The 27,421-nt window shown below is 39.1% G+C and overlaps 1 protein-coding gene across 5 annotated transcripts in view; it reads left to right on the forward strand.

Annotated features, from left to right (window-relative positions):
- si:dkey-237h12.3 (teneurin-3) overlaps positions 1–27,421 on the forward strand; it is a 150,807-nt gene that overhangs the window by 12,420 nt on the left and 110,966 nt on the right. For all 5 annotated transcript variants that reach the window (XM_041991187.1, XM_041991188.1, XM_041991189.1 and 2 more), the window contains exon 3: positions 2,059–2,334. In XM_041991187.1, the coding sequence (XP_041847121.1) occupies positions 2,059–2,334 (276 nt within the window). The remainder of the gene's footprint in view (positions 1–2,058; positions 2,335–27,421) is intronic.

A 27,421-nucleotide genomic window follows, 5' to 3' on the forward strand; every position in this document is an offset into this window, starting at 1 on the left:
AGGTTTGTTAGATTAGATATTAGAGGACGGCTATGTTCGGCTTAAAGGCATTGGCTTTCAAAGTCTATCAATTTGACAGCCATTTGATGTTAGCGACCACAAAAGCAATTTCAGAAAATAATTTTCTTTAATCAGAAGAGGGAACTGTAATGATTAAAGCTGAGATGTTCTCAGTTTTCCTCTACAAACGACAAGTTCCTCATATGATTGTTGTTTCCTGTTTACCAGTGTGAGGCTTCATTAGTAAATGAACATGGATGCAAGGAGTTTGTCGGTTGTTTACTATACTGTACTATCTCACAATTTCATTCTCCACTTTATCGGTGCAAGCTTGACAGAAAAAAAAGAAGACAATGCACCACCAGTATGCAAGACAGCGGTAAACACAATTAAAGCATGCTATAAAAGGCATAATTAAGTTATATTTTTCTTAACTTTCCTAGAAATGTAATGTTGGGTTTGGTGCAGTGGGCTTCTCTGGCCCAATAAAATGTTCACACCATGCTGGACAAAGTTAAAATAAGAATAAATGCTCAATAAGTAACCATCTCCTTTAATTGGCTGTTAGAAACTGCTCTAATTTCTGTAATTAAAAAGTTTGAGCAGTTTATTCTACTTTATGGCACTCCCTGGGTTCATAAGATAGCAATCAGAAAATCTATCCATAACTCCCATACATTCTGTCCGTGTGCTAATTGGTGTCCATTTTAAAATTAATGGGATCATGATGAAGTTGTGGGAGGAAAGCTAGTTTTCTCCGTTTCCTTTTTTAAAACCAGACATTCAGTGTTAACGTCTGCTTCTTACATCATCACATTAAATGTCATATTTAATGTCTGTGGTGGGCAGAGAGCATGTCTCCTGTAAAATTCGGTATTTGCTTAATGCAGGATGTATATGTGTGTGTGTGTGTGTGTGTGTGTGTGAGAGAGAGAGAGTGTATGGAAAATTTTACATATATTTTACAACACTATTCTATATACATATCACAAAGTAATAAAAATAAAGTCATTATTAATCAAGATATTTTAAATAATTCCTGCTCCATACAAATAGTTAAAACGAAGGAAATCAGAAAATGATCAATTACTTCACTGTAAATGTATTTTTACCAAGGAGTTTAACTCTCATGAACACCTCTAATTATGTATAGCAGTTATTTAACTTTATTTACACTGCATCAACATGCACAACTTCGAAATAAAAAAAAAAAAACAATTCTGGAAACCAAATAGATAAAGCAGCCATTGATTGTTATTAAACAGGTAAATATATGCTAAAAATTCATGCTTTTAGATGTCAGATGATACTGTGATATTGTGATACACGTCAGGAGTACATATATGTATATACATATATATATATATATATATATTATATAGTGTGTGTGTGTGTGTGTAAACACAGTAGGGATGAGAAGAAAGTGTTTTATTGGCATCACCAATTAAATTTGTAATTATTATTATATGCATATTCCTCTCATAAATTACAAAGAAAATATGTAGTAACTGATAAGTAATTATTATTATATTGGACCTTTACACACACACACACACACACACACACACACACACACACACACACACACATAAATATATATATATATATATATATATATATATATATATATATATATATATATATATATATATATATATATATATATATATATTTTCCAAATCCCAACTAACTCCAAATGAAAGTAAAGCAGTTAATTTATTAATTAATAAATTAATTTAGGTTATTAGTTTTAATGAAACAAAAATTTAAATAATTATTTCGTTACTTAATTCTTTGTGTGTTTTGAGACTCTTATTTCAAAACCAACTTATCTGAATGTAGAGTGAAAAGCTTTGTGATTTGAGGTAAAAGCCACTGATGGGCTTGTTTATAAGTGTTAAGTAGCTTGGGAGGATGTTGTCAAGGCTTTAATTTCATAGAGGTCCCCTCCCTTGCCTCTTTGCTCGTTGCTTTTTTTTTTTTCCAGCGGCTGTGTTCTTGGCTATTAACCACGTTGTTGCTTGGTTTGTTAACTTTACTACTTGCTGTCATTCACAGGGCAGACATTTTCATTGAGGCAACTCGGGATTTGTGAGCCACCGGCTCGCAGAGGCTTGGCTTTCTGCCCTGAGACGGGCCTGTCCCACCCACTCAGCAGCTATTCCAGAGGACCGGTCGCCACAGAAAACCATGAACCTGTATCACCGGAACGTACCATGACTCTTTGGGGAACGGGGGCAAAATCTGGTCAGAATTCATGCCTCTCCAGTCGCTCCAACTCAGCACTCACGCTCACTGACACGGAAATGGACAATAAATCGGACACCGAGACGGGTGAGCGGGGCACACTTTCTATTCCTTTATCTTAAAAATGCTTATTTGTATGCTGCTCATGCTCCCATTGCCCTGCTAAGGGGAGAAATCACTATGTATAAAAAAAACAGCAGTAGGCTAGATTATGGTTGGTGCTGGAGACAAGGCCCTGATTGGTGGAAGAAAGTGGAAACCCGATTGGTGGGGCTGCTTGGTGGGGCATTTGCAGCTGTCTTTGTTTGGATCAAAGGCACGATTCCTTGCTGCATTCAGAGAAGAATGTGGCCTTCAGATTGAGTACTTGCTAGTCACCTGGTCCTTCTCCACAGGAAGCAGTGGAGTTTGATAAAGTTTCCCCATGGGCTATCGTATAATCAAAGATAGCTTTGTGTGCTTCGGTCGGAGATTTTGCTTAGAAATTCTGCAGTGGTTGACTGGGCATACATAATGGCTGATTAAATGGGCACAATGGTTTGAAGTGCAAATTTAATCATGCTGGAAACCTGAGATGGAGGATTGAGGGTCTTTGTTTAAAGAGACGGGCAAATCTCTACTGCGTCAAATGGAGGCAATGCTTATGGATTAGCTATATGTGTAGCTGCATCCTTTAATTTAGGTTAAAGAGTTTCCTCATTTTGATGTTTTCCTGCTGGTATTATACAGCTCCTTCCTGAAATGTTCATTTGCAGTTTGGAAGGAGCCCTACTAATAGTCATTTCATCAACCGTTTTGGCGTAAATCTTTGAAATTACTTCTCAAAAGTTGGTGCTCCTGACGCTGCGTCTCATTCATCATCATCATAGTGTGAGCCATCACCATTATAACACATGCAATGTAAAGCTCTAATTATTTTAAGAAATCGATGGTTTCAGAGTGGCAGGCAGTTTAAATAATTAGGGTTGATTACACTTTTTATGGCAAGAACATTAAGGAGAGGGTAAAAAGGAAAATGTCTTGCGTTCTCGTGCTATCAATTTTTATACTGAAAACATTTGCTACAGTCTGACATTTGAGACAAGTCATTTTCTTAATGGCAGCATTCATCATAGTGAACTTGTCTCCGGGGGGAGGTGAGTTAAATCTTGTACCTTTTCAAAATGCTATCAGAATTCAAACTCTTTTTATTTTTTCGGTATCTGGCATTTCCTTTGTCCTAAACACACTAAAAGTCGCTTAAAGATCAGCTGAAACCAGAGAAGAGTCTGTAAACATAGCCTTCACCTCCTCTCTGTGTGGCTCCACTCATATTTGTTGGCGTTCATGCCAAGAATGAAACCATATCACCGGTCATGGCTCCATTCTGCAAGAGAATTGCAGAGCTTGGCTTCAGTAGGTTCTTCTCTAGGCTTTGATTTCTCCTGCCCTGCACCACTTAAGCTGAGTGACCCCACACACACTCATACACACACCACAGTGCACCCCTGAGGCGCCTCCTGTGGAGTTTCTTTAGGAAATGCCTCCAGAAGCTCCTGCTGATTGGCTTTAGTTTGTACAACGTCCCACTGAGACTTAAACTAACTCGCTAAACAATTGTGAGTTTAAGTCTTTGTAAGTTTTATTGAAGGGAAAACCAGCACTGCTTCTTCCCAGGTACCACACCTTTTCTAAGGTTGCACAAGCAAATCATTTGGTCCAAGCGTATTGAGTTCAGTTCATCTGTTCTGTTAACTGACATATCATACACACTTTTAAACTATTTTTAGAGCCCTTTTCATCATCAGAGCAAAAATGAAAAAGAAAAAAACTTGCCTCTGTTCTACCTAGACAAATCTTGCTCTTCTTTTCTTTTTCTTTGTCAGGAGGCATTGCACTTTTGACTTTCACTATTTAATGAAGCAGCTAAGAGAAATGACCCATCCAAAGGCTTCTATCAACTCAATATGCATGCGGAAGCTCCGACAAGGGGCCGTTCAGCCCCACTTATTCATAAATGAACTCAATATTTCATTCTAATTTGCTCTGTTCTACAGTGTTCGACACAGACAAGTACCAAAGCCTGAGCACGTTCACAGAAGCGCAGCATCTGCAGATGTTAACCTACGAGGGAACGGTACGCCCTTTTAAAAAGATGAATCCAGAGTGGTCATGAGTGGTCATCTTGATGATGTGCAGCCCTCAGTAACCCATGTGGAGCCACGGCCAGTGAGAGGAGTTGCTTTGTGTAGTGATGCATTTGCATTTTTGCAAATGTCAGTAGCTTGAGTTGAAGCTACTGACAACAACACCCTCACTGTTTGTTAAGTTCTGTTTATATTATACTAATAGAACAAAAAACACAATAAGATAATATTAAATTTTATTTTTCACTTTTCAAAAGAACACACATTTCTCTTTTATGATTGTCATTGGTCTTAAGCCAGAAACTAATTTAAACATACGAACAGATTATGTATTAAACATTAAGTTAGATGTATTTATTTAGCTTGTTGATTAATCTATAAATTTAATCGTTAAGAAAGGCATATAAGTGAACAATTCATATTTTGGATGAACAAGGTCAAATGTAGCACATACAGGAATTTTAATTAAACATTTAATAATCAATAACCACTCACCCTTTTATGTATAATATTTTCAAGCCTACAGTGATGCACTCCCACGCAAATAAGAAAACATATTATATGTGCTCTCTCCTTTCATGCAGAACTTATTTAATATAATTCTCCCATACCTGGCAGTGAAAACTTCACCACGGACAAACACACTTGGGTGATTACATGCATGTTTTTGCTCTCATACGTTAGCAGCCAGCTGTAAGCTTCGGAACTTCCTGTCTGTGGGGAGTGTAACTCTGCTCTAAATGGTAACCTGATTAAAAACAGAAATATTGGCACTTACTTCGTAGAAAATGGAGTTTTAAACACTCAGCTGTAAAAGTATATTGATTGTAAAGGGAGGGAAATAAAAAAAAATTCCAACTAAAGCCTCTTGTAAAGGTGTTATGGGAGCTTAATGTTAAATGAAATGTTTGACCCACACTTAAAGTCATAACAGTTAATGGAAGTGTTAGTGCTTGAAATTGATGTTTTCTACAATAATTTTTGTAGGTTTAATATGTTAAATAGATGAAGAAAACCTATTCAACATATCCCACCTGCCAAGACTCAGAGCTACTTTCGATTTGTTGACCTTAATATTCAGTGAAGTCTTACTTTTGCTAGAAATGGCCAGTTTTCAAGGTTTCAAATATAACGTTTGTGTTTTTACATGGGTTAAAGCATGGGTCGCTGTTTATCCCCGAGTTTTTAAGCTGCACAGGCCTTTTCACAGCAAACGTGTAAAATATTTCTAAAACATCATGAAAAATTGAAAATACATAATTAAACAATCCATGTACTTTTTATTGTTCTTCTCTGAATGTAATTTTCCACTTCAAATTATAACACGAGATGCGCTTTCGTAAAGCCATTATAACGGAAAGTCTTTTAAATTCAAGATTTAATACCTCAGAATGTGTGTACGCTAATCTTCAGAGGTGCTCTGCTATCAGCTCTACTAAAGTACACACACACACACACACACACACACTGAGGACAATAAATAGTAAATGAGAACAGAAAATTCCTGTTTTACAAAAATGAAACAAATGACTTTTTAAAGGAACAGAAAAGGCAGTCTTCTTGTGAAATAATATCTCTAAATGCATCTTTTATGCGTTAGGATTACATTATTGTCGTATAGATTGCTATTATAGAAATCTTTAGATTTGGGGTGTTAGGTTAAAGTACAGCTTGAGCAAAAGTCAACACATCCAAGGAGACTGATTTCCTTTTCCACCCCATTGTTGACTGTGCTGGATTTAAAATCAATATTACACCCTTCATAAAACATGAATGACTGCATGCAGCAAAAACATTGGCCCAGTTGAGTTGTATTCCTAATAGAGTGTGAAAAAACTTACACTTACTTGTTAGGTATCGCAGCTACAGAGCTGCAGCACCTCATGACAGCTCTCCTCGGCTTTATAAACCATTTCACGAGGGGTTTGTTGTTCAGTAGGAGGGGCTTGATGCCTGCTGACCCCTGGTTTGGAGAAGGGGACTTCCGCTGTGATGCCTGTCATCCTCACTTAAAGAGGTATCCTCTGCTCTGGCCCGTGCCTTCCGTTCAAAGTTACTGAGGAAAAAAAAAGTGTGTCGCATTGATGTTTTCACGGAGGATGCACGGCTGGTGAGGATGCAGCAGCGCCTTGTGTGTCTGCCTCGCCATGTTCGCATCTGGGACTGTTTACAAGGGGATGTAGCAGCAAAGAATTTCAATTTGTTCAAGTCACAGGTCTACATTGCGGTCATACACATTTTACAGTTGTGTATAGTTCGCAGATTCATTGTGTGAGCAGCACCAGTAAAAGGTTAATTAAATCAGTGGAGGAGTCACAGCAAAGTGTGCCGTAGCACAGCGAGCACCAAAGGCTTTTTGGGTGGGAGTATGAAAGTGTACCAGGCATCTTCTAACATGCCTCTCTGCGTGTGTGCATGTATTAATGCTCGCTCACTATGCGCCCCTGCCTCTCCTCCGTCTCATGTACACTCATGCGTACACACACACTTGCACATCTCACTTTGGTTTTCACACTTTATTTCTAAGATTAGAAAATCAAGCAAACGTGCTGACATGTGTGCTTGCACATGCACGTCCGGGGGGGGTGGGGGGTTTGGGTTAGGATTGGGGGTGGGGGGTGGTGGTGACGAAGGTGACACACCATCTGTCAAACTCCTGTCTCAGATCTGTGCCTTGTATTGTGACAGTGGAATCAGACTATTGATTGTAGTATGAACAAATCCTTCCTTACTGCTTTCATAATTCAATGTGGCACAAGTGAAACACAAAAGGAATAAATAACATCAAACAGATGTTTTTTTATTCCTTTTTTTTTCCCCGTCTCCTTGGTCAGAGGTGTCGACCATTTGCAATATTTTTGAAGATTGCTCCAAAAACTGGGAGCGGGAAGAAGTTTTATTGTTTGTTGATAGGAGCTGGGAAAGGTGTGTCTGTGTTTCATCTCGTGCCTCGTCAGAAGAGGCGGTGTGCTTTGATTGCCATCATTTACTGTCATCACTTCTCTGCTTGCTGGTCCTGTCAGCACTTAAGTGCTCACACTGTAAGTGCTCAGGGGCGACAGGGGTTGTGGCATTCGGCATTGAGATGTCATCACAGGTGTTGTGCTTATCAGTCACACCAAGGATTCTGTTTTTGGTGGGATTTGCAAACTCTTGACGGTGGTGTTGGCGAGTCACTGCCCGCTTTCTGTGCAGAGCAAAGGTTTCTGATATTCAGACCTTCATGGAAGCACATGATGACCAATGTTCTGTGTTTGCTTTGACATTCCTCGTGGACCATATGTGTCAGATGCCATTCTTCCCTTCTCGCTGTATTTTTGTGTGTAGACACATTCTTGGTAGCACATTAACACAATTGCAGCACATGGTGAAAAACTTCACACACCACAGCTACCCCCCACAGAGTAGATGATCTGATTAGACTTTGGAGTGTCTGGCTGTATAAATTTGCATATTAATAAGAAAAAACTGATTTTCTTGAAGCTCCTATGTCCTTTTAATACTTCAAAGATGGATATTCTATGTGAAGACAGATTTGTTTTTATTTATTTATTTACTTTTTTTGTTAAGAAATATTTGCCAATTAATGTATTATTCATATGCTTGTCGTAACCTGCTCTTAATATGGTAAGCTGAGTATGGAGTAGCATAAGGAGAGACAGATTTGGGATATTGTGAGATGTCAGCTTGGCAGATAGAATACAACACTGTATTTTTAGACTTTAACTAAATGTGATGATTGACTCTTTTTAGATAAGGCTGGAAAAAGCATGATGAATGTATGTAGTTTAGAAAAGAAATCTAAAAACTCCTTAGAGGATGCTTTCAAGTGTCTTGTTCTGTCCAGCAAACAGCTTTTAAATGCAATTTCTTTTCAAAGATCACATAATAGAACAGTATTTATTAAACCTTTAGGGATTTTTGCAAAACTAAATCAGCCGGTAATTGTTGGTCATTCTGAAATGACATTGTTATATCTACAGTTTATGGGAGCACTTGTGTGTAAACTGGTCTGGCCCAGCAGTCAGCATCATGACTTTTAGTTTTTTTTTTTTTTAATGTTGCTTCACACAGATGGCAAAGATGGAGTTGCACCTTAAAAAGTTATTATCTCTGTCCTCCATTTGTTTGCGGTCATCCGGTTGTGCAACACCATCCTCCTCTTCAGCATGAGTTTTGAAGAACATCACGGGTGACACCGTCTCAACCCTGTACGTGTTTCAGCCTAATCACTAGCGAGTGGAAGACTGCAGGATGTGTTATTACGATTAGGAATTACTCTGCACTTGTCAATTACAAGGCCACTATTTACCGTCCTCAAGAGAAAATGGCTCATTTAATTTCATCACACATCCTAATTGAGTGATTGTATTACCACGCAACACGGAAATAGACAGGAAGACATTTTTATACTCTATGAATATTAATGTATGGAGCAGGAATTAGCATGTTGATCCATTAGTTTTGTTAATAATTACATTTACGTCTGCTATCTCCTTGTGCAGTCAATGTCTCTCTGAACCCAGCGAGCCCCCTTTCAATCTGAAACACGAAAAATCTCTCAGGGAAACAGACATGTCACTGATGGCTTGTAATGTGAATAATTAAAAGGGCATAGTTTAGTTTTTCTATTTATTTCAGGCAAAGTAAAACCGCCATGTAAAGAGATAGGAGAAAGCTGATAACCTTGAAAAGCTAGACAACCGTTGTGGATGGTCAGGATATACTATCTAAATCTGTTTTTGTTTCATAGGACCTAAAATAGATTTTCTGTCCTCTCCTGGATCTACAGCGGTTGTTCAGATGTTGTTTCCAGACTAGACCATCATATCAGATTAATTTGGTTTCATGTCTTTCTTCTGTATATGTTCTATATATATATATATATATGTTCTAGAATGCGCCGCTAGGTGGCAGCAGCAATTGTAGTAGCTCTGTTTTTAACTCGTGATTTTTTGCAATATAGCCGTCTTTTTTAAGACATCAGCTGTCAATCTGTGTCTGTTCGGGTTGATTTTTCACGCTGGTCAGAGGCTGTGCTATACGGGAGATTTTTCTGAATATTTTTCTGTTTTTGCAAGACTTGTTATTGTGAGTCTCCATGGCAACGAGACTTGTTTACCATCGGGATCAACTGATAAAACTCTCCAAACTCAAGATTATCAGTGAAACAACACTTCAAATCCCAACGGAGTTGAAAAGAAAGAGAAGAGGATGCAGGGCAGGAGCGAGGCAGAGAGAAAAACGGTGGCGATTCAAACCGTTTCTTCCAACGGTTGTTATGGGAAACGTGAGATCGCTAGCTAACAAAATTGATGAACTTCAGGTGCTAACCAGGTCTCTTAAAGAATACAGAGAGTGCAGTATTATGTGCTTCACCGAGACATGGCTGCATGAACACATCCCAGACTGTAATGCGTCTGTACACGGCTTCAGGACGGTCCGTGCAGACCGCAATAAACAACTCAGCGGGAAGTTGAAGGGAGGTGGAATTGCGGTGCTGGTAAACCAGCGCTGGTGTCATCCTGAACATGTCACTGTTAAAGAGAAGATCTGCACAAGAGACATTGAACTGCTAGCTGTGAGTCTCCGCCCGTATTATTTACCCAGAGAGTTCACATGCGTTATTCTGGTAGCGGTATATATATTACCTGGTACCGCTCCAGACGCAGCCTGTGATGTCATTAACTCTGTAGTGGCCAGGCTTCAAACACAACATCCAAACGCATTTGTGGCTATCTCTGGAGATTTTAACAACATCTCCCTCTCTGCAACTCTACCAACTTTCCAACAGTTTGTCAGCTGCTCCACCAGAGAAAACAAAACGTTGGACTTATTTTATGCAAATATTAAAAATGCATACAGCTCCTTTGCCCTGCCACCTTTAGGAAGATCAGACCATAACCTAGTTCTTCTCTCCTCCTCCTACAAGCCCATCGTTCAGCAACAACCAGTCATTAGAAAGGCTATTAGAACCTGGTCTAATGAAGCTGAAGATGCTCTGAGAGGATGCTTCGAGGCTACAGACTGGAACGTCCTATGTGAACCTCATGGAGATGACATCAACGCCTTGACTGAGTGTGTGACAGATTATATTAACTTCTGTGTGGACAGCACCGTTCCAACAAGAACAGTGAGGTGCTTCCCCAATAACAAACCCTGGATCACCAGTGACCTGAAAAAGCTGCTGAACATCAAAAAGAAAGCTTTTAGGGATGGAGACAGGGAGTTATTGAAGTCCACACAAAAACAACTTAAAACACAAACGAAGAAGTGCAAGGAGGACTACAGGAAGAAGTTGGAAAGTAAGCTTCAGAAAAACAATGTGAGGGATGTGTGGTCAGGAATGAAGAAGATCACTGGCTTCGGGATAAAGGAGGATCAGACCGATGGAGGTCTGGACAGAGCGAATGAACTGAACATGTTCTTCAATAGGTTTAGCTCATCTCCTGCTTCAACCCCAACTAGCCACACACCCTCCATGAGCCCACAGCTTTCCTGTCACACCTCCACTCTGTCACCCTGCAGCTCAGTCAAGGACCTGGACACAACCTCATCTCCCTCCACATCAGGACTTCCTGAAACCTCCTCTGCCTCCACCTCCACTCTGTCTGTCTCCTGTAACCAAGTCATGCAACAACTGGTGAAACTGAACCAGAACAAGGCTGCAGGTCCAGATGGTGTCAGTCCCAGAGTTCTCAAGACCTGCTCAAAACAGCTATGTCCGATTCTCCAGCACCTGTTCAACACCAGCCTGAGCCAGAAAAGAATCCCGGTGCTGTGGAAAACATCCTGCCTTGTTCCAGTGCCTAAAAAACCACAACCAGCTGAACCAAAAGACTACAGACCAGTCGCCCTGACATCTCACGTCATGAAAGTCCTGGAGAGACTCTTACTGGCTCACCTCAGCAAGCAGGTGAACACCTTTCAGGACCCATTACAGTTTGCATACCGTAATGGGCTTGGGGTTGAAGATGCCATCATATACCTGCTTCAGAGAGCCCACTCTCATCTGGACCAGTCAGGCAGCACTTTGAGGGTCATGTTCTTTGATTTCTCAAGTGCTTTTAATACGATTCAGCCTGCTCTGCTGTGTGAGAAGCTGCAGAAATTCCAGGTGGATCCCTCCACAACCACCTGGATTTACGACTACCTCACAAACAGACCACAGTTTGTGAGACTGAAAGGTTGTGTGTCTGAGATGGTGGTCAGCAGCACTGGAACACCACAAGGGACTGTACTTTCACCATTTCTATTCACGCTGTACACCTCAGACTTCCAGTACAACTCTGAGTTCTGTCATCTGCAGAAATACTCTGATGACTCAGCAGTTGTTGGGTGTATCAGTGATGGACAAGAAGCAGAGTACAGAGAACTGGTCGGTCAGTTTGTGAAATGGTGCGGTGACAATCATCTCATCTTGAATACCAAGAAAACAAAGGAGATGATTGTTGACTTCAGGAGGAACAAGAACACACATAGAAGTGTTTCCATCATGGGAGAGGAGGTGGAGGTGGTGGAGGAATACAAGTACCTTGGAGTTCAGCTGGACAACAGACTTGAGTGGAAAAGCAACACTGAGTACATTTACAAGAAAGGTCAGAGCAGACTCTACTTCTTAAGGAAGCTGAGATCTTTTAACGTCTGCACCAAAATGTTGCAAATGTTCTACAGGTCTGTTGTTGAAAGTGCAATCAGCTTTGCAGCAATCTGCTGGGGCAGCGGCATCAGAACCAGAGACTTGAAAAGAATTAACAAACTGATCAAGAAAGCTGGATCTGTGCTTGGAGTAACTCTGGAGCCGCTGGAGTTGATCATCAAAAAAAGAATTCTGTACAAGCTGACGAAGATAATGGAAGATCCTTCACACCCTCTACACAACGCCGTGACGAAACAACAGAGTGTGTTCAGTGGGAGGCTTGTTCAAGTCCGATGCAAGACAGAGAGATACAGAAGATCCTTCCTTCCAGCAGCTATCAGGCTGAAGAACAAAGCCCTTAATTAATTAATGTGATTGTTTAAAAAAAAAAAAAAATTACTACTACTACAATATTGAATTTCCCTTTGGGATTAATAAAGTATTTTTCATTTCATTTCATTTCATTTCATTCATTTCATTTCATTTCATTTCATTTCATTCTTTTATAATCTCCCTTTTCTCCTTTATCCTGAAACAGAGGAATATTTGTTGTATCTATTGCTGCTGTAGCTTTGCCCGCTGTTCTCCTCACTTTTGGATGCTGGCAATTGGAAAGTTGGAGATCAAGGTAATTCTTTTGCCTTCGTTGCACCTGAATGTAAAAATAATATAAAAATAACCCTGCTCTCTAAATTTCCACACTATAGGACCTTTTTTATTCACTGCTTCCAACGTGTCCTTCGCTAAGACACTGAGACCAAAACGTTTGAATTACAAAGTATTGCCTTCTCTAATAGAGGGAGCTTTTCTAAAGCTATATGCTGCACAAGTTACTAAAATACGTGTTAAATCACACTAATCTAAACTAGTGTGGTTGACCAAGTCTGTGAAATAGTATTTTGTGGTAATTGTTTGAGACTGTTCTAATTTTCTTTTTGACAGTTAAACACACATCTGTGCTGCAAATTATAACACTGAATCTTTTCATCTGCTATGGAAATGGCTTTGAGTCTTTCATACACATGTTTGATGAAAAGCTCTGACTTCAATTAGGATTTCAGGGAATTTACATCATGTGAACATTTTCATCTTCAGTGATGGAACAAACGAAAAAACTTCAATCTTAGTTTACTATTTGATAGTAATATATCAAATAGTTTTGTATTACATGCCCCTGCAATTTGCTCTTTCTTGGGCAAAGAAGAAATTTTGAAACAGGAAATGTGAAGGGCGTTCCAGCAAGGTACAGGGAGCATCCTTATAACTTTTCAAATGAGACTCTTTTAAAGTTTTTCTCTACTTAAGATGCGCTGATGGTCAAGTGTTTTTGTCCAGTCACAAATTACTACACGGTACACTGATTTATTTGAGACACATGTCAGAGCGCGGCTAAAGCCTGATGAATTTATGGTTGCGTAACCGCCGTGGGCTCGGCGTAGCTTCGCAGAGGCTCGAAGCGCACCTCTTCCAGACCTGACGTGCACCCCTGCTTCGCAGACGGTTACGCGTAGGTACTCTCTTGTGATTGGTCAGTTTGGGATCACGTGTTGCCGGATATCTGAATCTTCTCCTTGAATTTGTGTGGTAACCACCATTTTTAAAGACAATAACTAGTGAATCAAGTTGATAGGAGGCTGATCAAATTATTTCTTTGTTATCTTCCAAAATCCAATAAAGACACTGAACCATACTGGACACCATTGTTGTTTAAATACAGAAAATACCTACCAAACTGAAGTGAACCATCAAAAGAAGTTCAACCTAGTGAGTTTACCGGCCGATACCACCCCTGCTGCTACCTTCAGGTTAGGACTAGAAACTGCAACATGACACCAATTCTACATGTACCTCCTACACTCGTCAGCATCAGCTACGCTGTAAACAATGTCGTGCGAGCATAAATCCGGCTTAAATCGGTGTCTATATTTAGCAGGTTTTTAGACCCATATGGTAACTATTTTCTAAGACGTGACTAGCGACAAATGTAGTGACTTTTTCTGTTGTTATTGGAGACTTTCAGAAACCGTGAAGAAAAAGTGAAGCATGTTCACTTTTTCTCAATGAGCAGCGCTTCCACAGGCCCCTCCCCCATCCATTAGTGCACACAGCTGCATTCAGAGCAGGAAACGTTCGCCTCTGCTCCATGACCAGACTGAAAATAACACTCAGGGCTGCTGCTGGTCAATCCCGCCCTGGCTTAATTTCAGATTTTAATGTCTATTAATGAAGATTGTGCATAAAACATTTAAAAAGTTAAACATACTGTAACATGTTGACTCTTAATCAAAGAACAGCTGGAGCTGTTAGTTAAAGTACTTGAAATGAAACTTTAACTTTAGGTCTGTTCATTTTGATCAAGGGATATTTTCTATTTCTCTTTCTACTGTTTAGAATTGAAATGCAATTAAATGCATTTTTCCAGACATTACTAGAGCTTGAGTTTATAATATTAATGTCTGTGTCTATTATTTGATTCAGTTGTCCACTAAGGTCAATTTAAATTTAAGAAATCTTGCTTTCTGGAGCAAATATTGTTGTGCAATTATAATGTGATTAATCGAGATTTATTATTTACAAAGCCTGAAATTATGTAGATTTTTTTTTTTAATCGAGTCCCATATATATATATATATATATATATATATATATATATATATATATATATGTATGTGTGTGTGTGTGTGTATAATAACATTTTTTTTAAAAATCACTTTTCATTGTCAATTTTGGCATATTGCGGCACAATCGAAGCACAAGTTTTCACACACTCAGGTATATGGCTGAACAATTTTAAAAACACACACTTGATCATAAATATTTTTTCATTCATTTTTGCATAAAAACATTAATGGAAACAAGAACACTTATGATATATTTATATGATTTTTTTTTATTTAAAGCTTTGCAGTGCAAGGCAAAATTATGACAAATTGCCCCCAATTTTAGAGGACAAATTTGATAAAATAATACAGTTTATGTCCATAATTTCTGATTTATGATCCAGACTCAGTGAGGATTTGTGCTTTGACCTATTCAGAAATAAGCAAATTACAAATGTGAGTTAAATTAGGTTGTTTTTGTACAACATGAAACTCAGCCAGTGGACAGTTTTCTCTCTCTCTCTCTCTCTCTTTTTTTTAATTATTATTATTTTTACGTTATTTTATAGAACTTCTAAGGCAAATAATTGTTTGTTTTTTTCTTGAGTTTCTATTGTTACATTACCAGATGTGTTAGTTTGTTTAGTCACTTACTTTCTTTCTAACGTATTCATAGTTCTCGTTATTGAGCCTCAAATTTTAGGTCTACTTGTATAAAATTCATGCATTATATTTATATACATATTTTTTGTCATGCATTTATTTGAACTAAAATTTTCTTTAACATAAAATATTAATGCCAGAAAACATCAATAACAATTTTAAAAAATTAAGATAGAATAAAAGTGCAAATACATCTTTTACCACCTTTTTTGTGAAGAAACATTTCTACATTTTTACCACACAAAGCAGTTTACAAATAGTGATTTATATGTTGCTTTGTTTGCATCTGTCAGTGTTTACTGTGTTTACATATATGGGGTAATTATGAGTAGAATGTTTTTTTTTTATCTTTATTTTTATTTAAATATGAGACTTTGTGATATGCAATGTGACAGAAAAAAACAGGCTATAAATGAAAACCCCCGTTGACTCATCTGCGAAACAAGTCCTGAAGGCGGGGTCACCTGTCTATGCTCACAGCTCTTTCCACACATGACTCATTTTTCTGTCACTCTTCTCGAGCACTGCACTGCGAGAAAATCAGCCTAGTAAAATCATACCCATATTTCCATCAAATCTTGGCAGGTCTGCTTTTTAGAGTAAAAGCATCAGATCTTCTTAGCTATCAGTGTGATGGATTTTAAATATATGCTCCTGATGTCCTTCTCTTTCTAATTTCTGTTCGCATCACCCATGCTTAAAGTAGCTCATATAACAGAATAACACAGATCAGCAAGGCGTTCTGATTGAGCGAAGCACCTTTGCTAAAGGACAGTCTAATGCCTACATAGAAACACTTCAAGGGCTGATTGGAAAGACGGTGATGGCACCATCGAGAGGAAACGCACACACTTCAACACCTACACACTTTTAGTTTCCTTAAGGGAGAAAGGTCAGTATCCAGAGGAGGAAATGGTGAGCTGTTGTTATGATTGATCACATGGCAAGGTCCAGGGAGGACGCAGTGTCACTTTCACTGTCAAACTCATTATACCACAGAAGATTCCCCACCCCTGCTCTCATGTCCTCTCTCCACAGCAGCAATGTGGAAAAACCCTTTCTACTGCATGCAGACACGAGATGAGCTTGTCAAAGTGGGAAGCAATGTGAAATGTGCTGAATGCACACTATACTTTTACTCTTTTACACTCTATAATGAGAAAATGCATGATTCTGCAATGAGAAAAATGCCCCCCCCCCCCCAAAAAAAAAAAAAAAAATTGGGAAATCATTTCAAATGAGCAGTGCACTGGATCTCACTCGAAATATCAGCAATAGTAACAGTCAGCTTACACCACTGACAATGTGGAGAACTGCCAAATCAATTAAAATATAACAAAATTGAAGTGTTGCAGCCAAAGGCAGCTTGCAAGAGTTTTGGAAGGATATTCTGGTCCTGATTAAAAATGAATGGTATCAGAATACATAAAGCTTTCTGGCCAATTGCCCAGAACAAATAATCCTGAAACTGTGGTCACTTCAGAGGCAGGGGAAAGGCATTAGGTATCCAAGATATGAAGGGATGATCAAGTATCAGACTGTTCTCAGTTCAATTCATCTAATCACCAATGCAAACCTAAGCACTTTGCAGATATGGATTTGAGGCCAACGATTGATATTGTATACCATGTAAACTGATTCATGCTCAAAGAAAGAGAAAACATATTCCCTTGTAAAAGCGTCTCTTCTCCGTATCCCGCCGCGACATTCCAAGCCGAGCCTTTTATCTCGGCAGAACTGAGCTCAACCCAACACCAACAAACAGAACATGAAACAGAATCCTTAATTTAGTCGACAAAATCTTATTTTACATCAAAAGACTCTTCTCATTGTTACATCCTGGCCCCTTGAATAGGTACGATTGTCATTCGCATAATAAAATTATAGAGGAATTTGCATCAAGCTGACATTTATTTTATTTTGTAATTTGTGCATCTTAATTTACATGAGGTGTTTGTGATTTCAGAATTCACGACTGGATTTAGGTGGATTTAAACAGCCCAGCTATGTTGCAGACATTTCTATTGTGGTTCATTCTTTACAGCAGTGTCGGAGTTGTTGTTTTCACCAGAGCAGAGAAACAGCAAAGTAAAAGGAAACCTACAAGATATCACAGTTCAGACAAATAACCTATTGTTGATCTGTGCTGTTATGTACATAATCCAGGGTCATAAAGAGGAGTGGGTACGGATACTAACTTCCAGACTCTTATTGTTTTGGATTGCTTTGCCTCTGGGGTATTGATCATGCCTAAAGGCTTCCAGGAGAGGTGAAGCTGTCTGTGCCAAGAGTAGAGGTCACTCAGATAAATTGGCCAGGTTGGCTTTTAGCAGCTTCGGGGTCAAAACCCATTCATCTTATTAGACCGACGTATCCTTTTAGAGGCCTCAGCAGAAGGATTAGACAAAAGAACAGCAACAGGGCATTAAATGACAGACCATTTGGCAAATAGGTTAGAGCAGTTTCCACCTATTGTCTTTTTCTGCATTACCCAAAGGAGCCTGTCTGCTGCAGGATTTTGCATGGCAGCTCTAAAGCTTGGAGAGAGACATTCACTATAGAAGGGGACAGGCTGTTTGAAGAATGTCTTTACAAAGGGAATATAACAAAACTATACTTCCAAATATGTCACTCCTGACCGCTATTGTGCTTTCGGTCTTTCATGTCTTTTTTTAAACTTGAGAACCGTGATTTTTATTTCAAGTAAGTTCACCCAAGTTTGACTGTTTCTTTCTGTATTGTCTCACTTTTTGACTCCACCCTGTTTTCCCCTACGGTGAAATCTGTCACACCATTAAATAGACTTGAAAATAACACATTAGAGGTATATATATAGTTTTGCTAAATGTGACAATCCAGTTGTTTGATCTACACAAGTTCACATAAAAGAATACACATCAGTGACGATGCAGCATGGAAAACAATGGTGTTCATGCTCAAATCTTATCTCGACAGTGTTACAATGAAAACTGAGCTCTACCGTGAAAGCACCAGTGAATGAGTATTTATCATCAAAATACTGTCGTATTAAACTTTTAATACACATCACTAACACTTATTTTTTAGAACAGATCATTTTTAGAGCAGTTTCAGTTTTCTAAACTACTTAATATCAACATTTGAAAAGATAGATTTTATAATGTAACTCTTCCTGAGAGAGCAGTGCAAGCCAATAAATGTCACTTATTTCATCTCTAACATAAGCCATGAAATATGTCTGATTAGTTGAAATGGTTGCTAATGTCAATTGATTTAAAAGGCATGACGTTGGGACATACGGGTGGCATCACTCTTTCTGTAACAGTACAGTGAGATGCATGATGACAGAAGTTGTCATAATAGACATATCGACGCTGTATTGAGTTTATATGACACTGTGCTCCGATTCGCCCACAGTAGCGGCTATCCCAGCAAAGTCTCCGTTTTTCAATCCTTACTGCAGTGTAGCATTTACGTCGCGTTTATTCAATACATTGGTGAAAAAACCTTAACGGGGTGTCAAGATTACACACTCACAGGACTCGAGTAATTGGATGTTCACCCTCCCCTTCCCACTTCTCACTATTGTTGAGGAAAAATGTGTTGGTTCTAATTTGAACTCAGCTTGTGACTCTCTTTGCTACGCTTCCGAAAACCGCTAAATTGCAGTGACATTTTTCACCATAATGATGTTTCTCTGCAATCCCCTTCTCTTAGTCTTTTTCTAAAGATACAGCCATGAAGGGTAATTTTCAATGATTCAAAAAAGTGGTGATGATTAAAGTCATTGTAGCACAATATTGACCAAACTATTCTTCCATTTAACTAGTTTTTCAGGACTACAACAAATGTCTTAAATCATAACCCCCCCCCCCCCCCCCAAAAAAAAATAACAACAAAAAAAACAAAACAAAAACAAATCAAAACAAAACAAAAACAAACAAAAAACACTTTAATGATCCAAACTACCTATTTACTGTCCACCTTTGGCCCTTTTGTCACTGTGAAGCTGTTTTACTTGTCTTGTGAGCTGTCTTTTACTGGAGCTGCTTGTTTTCCCATCACATGAAGATGCACTGAGGGACAGCCAGGCTTCAGGAGGGGTGTCTTATAGTCTTGCTCTTGAAAGAAGTATGGGGTTGACATTTGGGACTTCATTAAAAAAGCTTGAGAGAGAATTTTTCTTCCACCCTCTGCCGCATGACAATATATTTACCATGGCAAAAGAATATTACTCACAAATAATCCACTGCTGCATTTGGCCTCGTGCAGAAGAAATTTTGCATCTAGGATAAAGTGTTTGCTGCGTGAGTGATGACCTGCACCGTAACTAACATATTAAATCATCATGTCATTCTGCTCGGGTCTAGTGCATCTACAGAACATGACGTACAGTGTCATTTATGTTTGAAGATGCTTCAGTGTTTGGTAACGTGAAAAACTGCTTTGATTATTTTGAGGAATGAATATAAAAATGTTTGCAAACAAACTGATGTTTTATATTGTCAATTCTTTATATAATTGTAAGTTTCAGTTGATACAGGATTCACTTAATATTTAGCTCTCTTCTCTCTCACACACTCTCTCTCTCTGCACACCATCAAAAATTGGCTCTGGGGTATCTCTCTACCCTTCCTGGTGGCAGAATCGCTACTGTGTGTGTGCTTTGTTTGGCCCATCCTCGCACTGTCAGAGCTACAGTCAAATAAAAGCACAATATCAGCTAGAAAATTGAACATTATGCTAATACATCCTGGGCGACAACTTCAGCTGTGTGGGTGAGAAGCTTTTAGATAAACTAGCAGTGCTTTACTTTCCATGAACAACATTCATTTCACCACTGGCTGAATACTGGGGTGGGCTGTATTCTCTCCATCATTTAGTTTGTAGATGTTAGTGTTACATGCACCAGGTGCGGTCTGACAACTAAATGAATAATGTGTCTGGTAGAGGGGAAACTCAGTCAGGGGAAGCCCATTCCCAGGACTCTCCATTAATATCACAGTCCACTCTTTCAGGGGATACTGCTGACATTTTGCTCTCTGTGTAATAGAGACCTAACCTTTAAGCACTGCATGGAAGAAGTCATTTTTTATAATCCACTGTCCATTGTAGAGAATTGCCCAACTAGTGCCTTCCATGCATTTGTCCCTATTTTGTTGTTATTGGTTCATCCTTTTTGTGTCCTTTTTGCATGTGCAGTGCAGTTGTCATGGTTTGTTTTCCATTTACTATTGTATGAAATTAAACCTTCTCAGCTGAAACAGCAACTCTGTTACACTCCTGCAAATAGAAAAAAAAACTGATTCAAAAACTGATTTTGTGTAATTCATGAGACAGACTTAACATTGTGAGCTGGACCATAGATGATGACTTGGATGGATGATCAGAGCGCACATCTTCTTGTGTCCAAGTCAGCCTTAATTCCTCAAATCCAGACTCAAGTGTTAAGCCACCAAGAAAAACGGGCAGATCCCATGTGTCCTTCTTGAAGCTGAGCGAGCTGAAGGAAAGTCATTGTTTCAGCAGCCGGTAATGATGATTAGCCACAATCTGGGGGATCGACTTCACATCGGTCAAATGCGCCGACATCCTCAAAGGGAGAGATGGCCCACTGTCCAAGCTGTGCATACTAAGCAGATTGATTATGTTTCCTCCAAAGATTTAGGAAAAATCTTTGATGTATGCATAGTAATAATGTGAAAAAGGCTCTGGAGCTATTTAATATTTCCTGATAAGAATCTCAATATAAAAGATAATTTAGCTTTTTGATACTATTCATGGCTATAAATGATGCACAGATAGCATGCATATCCTATGCTTGTGCTACACAACTCCTTTAAAAGTTCTTTAAAGGTGGAGGAGAAGTACACTTTATGCATCTTTGTCCAAAAAATGGTGGGGTGTGAGTGGGCACAGACACAGCTGCTGATTTAAAATAATAAACAAATTTTCTCCATAAAAGTTGAAATCCAATACTGGGTAGCAGCTGGTGGGTAAATTTTGTCAGTGCATTTTTTACAGTGGCTATATGTGATCATAATGTGGTAATTGGATAGCTCATTTATTTCACTTAGGTCTAACTGGAGGTCTCCATGCTGGCATTAATTTTGCATGGAAAGCTACCTTTGGCATGACTGATGATTCTCAGAAAGGTTTCAGGTTTTGCAGTGTATATCAGGGTGAGCATATTCCCTATTATATTATGAAAAAGTCTTTCATTTTTGGTAATGGAAAAATCCAATGCATGATTTGTGTAATTAAAGCCATTTCTTAGAGATTCCAATAAGCTGCAGCTCCCACTGGCACCATGCTTGGAAATATTCTTCTCATTTGTTCTGGCTTTACTGGAAAATAGCCTTTATTATAGAAACAATGATAGAATCCAGTAAATCAGGGAAAAGTATAGGGTGTAGTGTTGCCATCAATAATAGATTGGAAACAAGTCGGCACTGATGGAACCTGAGGCCTTTCCTTTGTGGAGGTCTTAGTGCCGTAGCGATGCATGTGAATAATGCATGGCCCCAGATAGACTCCTGCTCCCTCTCTAGCTTTTTCCACTCACTGGCTTCCTAGCTTGCAGGCTGGTGCGGCACTTTTCCCCAGCAGTGATTGGCTGTGCCTCGAGGGCAGTGGAGGAGATGGGAAATCACCTGCCCCATTTAGCCATGCTGTGCTAGCTGCCTTAGCGCCCCACTGTTCAGACCTTTGTGTCTGCTGCTGGCACTCGACATTAGGACCTCTAGTTAACTTTCGTCTGTCTTACAGCGGCACAGAGCTGTCGTTTGGATACTTATTATCCCTCCTGATTTTTTTTTTCTTTTTTGAAAGGTAAATCTACTGCACAGTGGCACTCCCAAGGTTCTTTCCCTATTTATTTTCTCCTACTTTTTCTGCGCCAAAGCAGACATTGTGATTGGCAGTAACGCTGCGTCGCACTTCTGCCACACTCACGGTTGTTGCTTCTGCCTCTCACTGAATGTTCCTCACCTCAATCCTGCGCCATCCCACTCACCATCCCCCTTTTAACTGTCTTTTTTTTTCTCTTTTTTGCTAGTTTTCTTTCACACATTGACGTATGGTGCTGGTGTGGAAAGCATCCGCCACGTTCTCAATTATTCAGCCTTGAGAACTAAGGGTTTCTCAGCGTCTTCTCACCCAGGGGTCTCGGTGGGGAGTCTGTCGAAGCTGGGCACCCAGTCCAGCCCCCCATGGAGTGAGAGCCCAGCCACGGCACCACATAATCCATATTCTAAAGGCCAGCTGGACTGAAACCATGGTGCACAAGGAGAGCAAAAAGACCTTCCACCCCCGCCCACATCCCACTCCCTAGTAACTGAGTACCTCAGACAGCTTCGGCTTGTCAAAACTGAAATTGCTCTGAATAGCCGCCATTAAAGCAACAGCTTTTTAGTGAAAATAAGAGTCCGTTTCTCCCTTTAGCTGCAGATTTAAGCATATTATGCGAAGAAAATCCTGGCCTGTTTCCCATATTGTTTACTCGATTGAAATCTACTGCAGCATCTTTGCCAGTGCAGATAGCTTTTTTTTTCTCCCCTTCTCCCACCCTCTTTGTTTGCACAAGCTGCTGTAGTGAAAATGAGCCATTTGGCTGTAGGTGCTTTAATATCTAAGGGGGCTTGTGGGGTAAACCTGCTATGACAAGGAATGGATAAATGTAAACGGATGATTGTTAAAAGACAGATACTCCAAAAGGCTGATACTTCTTGGGCAAACTAAACCCTAGTCCAGTATTCCTCTGGTTACCCCAGTTACTGTACACACTTCTACTGCACACCATTGTGCACCATTGTAAATAACAAATAATGTCACAAAGCACAGATAGTATTGAATTTTAGTTTTGTTCTAGATTATTATTAAAAATATACCTTTAAAATATGGTAAGTGAACATTTATCCTTTAGGTAGATACTGTGAGTAAGGCATTAACTTTCCCACTTGACTGCACCTAGTTTTAAGTCTGCCACCTCACTGCGACACACCCCATGGGATTTTAATGAGGCCGTTCGTTATTCCCAAAAGAATTTAAATCGACATCATCTCCAAGGTGTTCCAAAGTGAGTAATGTAGACTTGCTTCCATCTTAAAATAGCCTGTCCTGCACGTTGTCTCAAATACCTTATCTTCAGGACGAATGATGAATATAATAATTTGGGCCACTCAATATAAATTTCACTCAAGCGTTATGGAACTGGGACACTTCTTGATCGCAAGAACCATAGTCCAAACTCCAAAACATATTTCCCAACTTGAGCCCACAGGCGTGACCAAGCTGTTTGAGTCAATGTGTGTCTGCACTGGCAAAATGTCAAAGAAGCTCCCCCCTTGTTCTCAACCCCAGAGGCATCCCTTTTGATGTCCACCTTCAAAGGAATTTTATCAGTCTTTTGCTGTTTTACTTGTTGGCCATTAAGGAAAGTGGATTATTACAGAACGCTGTGTCCACATGATAATTTATAAAAATGAAATGCCCCATTGATTTTGCTATAAGATATGATGCACTGCTGCACTCCATGACTTATTAGACTCCTAGGGGGGGAAAGCAGTCTACTAAGTGGAAAACTTTTAAGTAAAACAACAGATTTTAGATTTACATAAAAGGATGTATTTATTTATTTTAAGTTTTTAGTTAACAAAGGCGTAACAGTAGAAGAATATATGGTTAACTGCATATATATATATATATATATATATATATATATATATATATATATATATATATATAAAGAAACAAAAAAAATGCATTTTCTAATCTACCATTAATTTGCCTCACACATTTAGGTCACTCAAATTCTGCCATTATGTAAATTTAAAACCATAATACAAATATAATTAATTAACCCTTGAAGCTCTGAGCTTTATATACACAGTAAACTCTAATGTGGCTCTCAGAAGACCTTACCTCTCTGTTCCACTGACCGCGGGAGCATCACAGAAGCGACATGAAGCTGTTGTTCTACAGCTTTGCGGCTGATTGCAGCAACTCTAGTTAATCAGAATGCTTCAACAGATGAGCCGCACAGCATTTCTGAAACATCTCTGAAGTGTTGTGATGCCTAAAAATATGCGACTGTTCTATTTTTTATGCTTGATGCTTGAAAACCTCACCAATCTAGAGCAGAGCAGGTTGTTAAGGCAGGAAGTCAGTCGATGAAAAGCAAAGGGGATCCAGTCAATTTTAAAAATAAATCACTGTGCAGATTTTGGATCGCGTTTTAATCTGAAACATCAACATTACATCATAACCGGTGTCATGGGCACCAAATCATCAGGTTAGAGACGGTCTCAATTGATACTTGACACCATGGAGGTGGAAAGCCGCACCAGTTTGTACAACACCTGACATCCCTTCTATAAAGAAATAAAGAGCAAGCACTTGAGACCTGGTCAGACTGGCCTAATAACCATTTTGCTGATTTATAATTCTCTTTAAATGCCCATAAATGCACCAAATATCGCGCAATGTGGCAATCCTTGCATGACTGACTTAACTGGAGACACTCTGCTCTGGACATCAGAGTGGCCAAGTTCAATTTTGAAGACACACTTTGTGAAATCTCTAAGAATAGTTTCATGTCCACAGTGAAGTATCACTGTATAAGTTGTAACCTATACAACTTTGAAATCTGCCAAGGGAGGCTGCCTGAGCACAATTAAATAATCTGTTTCACTAATCAATACATTTAGGTGATTCTGTAAATTATTCTACACGCTTTAAGGGTGTGTAGATGGATACCTAATAAAAGTTACACAGCAGTTATTAATCCCTTAAAATCTCATAGCTTCTTCAAAATGGTGCATTTTTAACTTTTTGCTTGAAAAAAGACAAAAAGGAAATGTATGGATATACCACTATGGTTCTGCCAGATTTATCTGCACAGTGTCTGTGGTGCAACATGTTCTGTTTGTGTTACATATAAAACATATTAAAACAAATCCAATATACAGGCTTCACTCAAATCACTAAGGATGAAATCCTGTAGGCATTTAATTATTCAGTTTGATTACCATTCAGACAGCTACAATATGATTAAAAAAAACAAAAAAAAAAACAACAAAAACAATTATCAGTGAATCTTAATGTTAAATCTGTAGAGGACTTAGTTTTTAATCACTACATTGGCACTCTAAAAGCAAAGTAGTTGTTCCAATCAATAGTTAATGTATGTCCAATATTTTTATTAACAAAATATATGTTAACATTGAAAATGAACCTATAGAAAAAGAAGTTAATGCAGTTGTTGCATAACTGAACCATTAATGAAAACAACAGAATTCCAACCAATACCCTCCTGATATATGGGATAATTAATATAATTGTTCATTGCTCTTGTTTTTAGTACAGAAGTTATCTGTTAATCGTTTGTGACAAATTGCAGCTATGATTCTGTGGCAGTGTGGCACAAATCACATGTTAGCGCCACCCTACCTGCTTTCTTAAATGACTCCATGACTTTGGTTTCATTCTCTGTAAAATACCGGGATCAATGTGTCAATAAAATATTTTTGAGAAAGCTTCACATAATAACACAAAAGTCCTGGCTGTAAGACTCACTATGGATGTGAAATGATCAAAGCTATAATAGTTAAGAATTTGCTTTGAAGCTTTGGCATCACTTACTCGATGGTCAGCGGTTTGGCAGCAGGCACGTTTTTCATCTCCCCCCCCACTGAAAACGTGTAATGTGGTTTCTCATTTAGTCATTTTCCAACATATTTAGGTTTAACTTCAATAGAAGCTAAATTGTCCTATATAGTAGCTCTAAATGCCTAGGTCAGTTAGATTTCATGCTCAGCCATCTTGTGCATGCTACAGACTGTCCGGTTGATTCATTTCTATCTACTCTTCAAAGTTTCTACTTTTGCGTTCTGTAAATCTTAGTACCTTATGATTAACCAATATAAAATATATTTTAGGCATTTGAGAAGAATTTTCTGTGTTATATTCGTCATCCTCTTAAGATTAATTTGATATTTAAGTGGATGTAAGTAGAGTAAACAGTGGTTAGTTTGGCATCTTCATCAGAATTTGGTAATAGTACTCCAAACTAAGACCACTGTCCGCTGCAGGTAAGTCAATAAATACTTCATTTAACTCCACTTCCAACGATCCATTTTCTAAAGCAGTTTTATCTATCAGAATCATGGCTATGCTTGAGCCTATCTCCGTTCCAAACGTGTGGAACCTTGGAGACACTCACTCCTAGGGTCATTTTAGAAATACCAATTAACTAACATGCATCTGGAAGAAAGTTCCCAGAGTACTAACAAAGAGGAACAATCAAACTCCACGCTGAGAATGCACTGGGATTTTCACTCCAGCATTTGTGGCCTCTGGACAGCAGGAATGGTGCCTCACCCTTTCCTTCCTGTGGCTCTCCATCATCCCTGGTGCCACATAGCTCCTCGCCAGATTTCCACCGTCCACCTGAGTATGTCACCACCAAAGGCTCAGACATCTCTGCAGATCTTGTGCTCAAATACGATGGTCCACAGCTTCTCGCTACATCAGCGGGTCTGTTGGATGTCCTCATCATTGGATCCTCCATGGTCCGACGGGTAGCTACCCGGAAACAGTATGCTTTCCTGGAACATGCGTGAAGGACATCATAACGAAAGTACTGGATCTCATCGCATCTAATAATTCTGCCTCCACTACTGTCGTCCACATTGGCTCCAACAACTTAAAGAACTGTGAATCGGAAATTTTATTGAATAGCTTTTCACCCCTGATAGATAGTTTATTAGACACCGGGAATAAAGGTAGTGATTAATTACAAAAGTGCCTCATACACATCAGACAGGGAGGAATCTGAGACCGAGCAGTTCAATAAAAAGAAAATATAATTTATTATGTTTTCTAGGCAATAGGCCAGACAGGCAGGTCCAAGCAATCTAGGTGCTTCTGAAAAACAAGGGGAGATTGGAGACTGTGGGAGAGGACAAACTGGTTACAAGGTTTGGTCAAACAGACAAGGGAATAAACAAAACTGGCCTGAGTGTGGTGGCTTCACAACAATCTGGCTCTGTATAGGAAGAAGCCCTGTCCTTAGGATCAGGTGTGCAGGTGGTCACACGTCCTCCTATGTCACAATTTTAATTTTATCATTTAGTCTCCTAGTGACAGTTGGAAGGATTTTAGATTTA

The sequence above is a fragment of the Melanotaenia boesemani genome, chromosome 7 (assembly GCF_017639745.1).
Source record: "Melanotaenia boesemani isolate fMelBoe1 chromosome 7, fMelBoe1.pri, whole genome shotgun sequence".
In the NCBI taxonomy this organism is placed as follows: Eukaryota; Metazoa; Chordata; class Actinopteri; order Atheriniformes; family Melanotaeniidae; genus Melanotaenia; species Melanotaenia boesemani.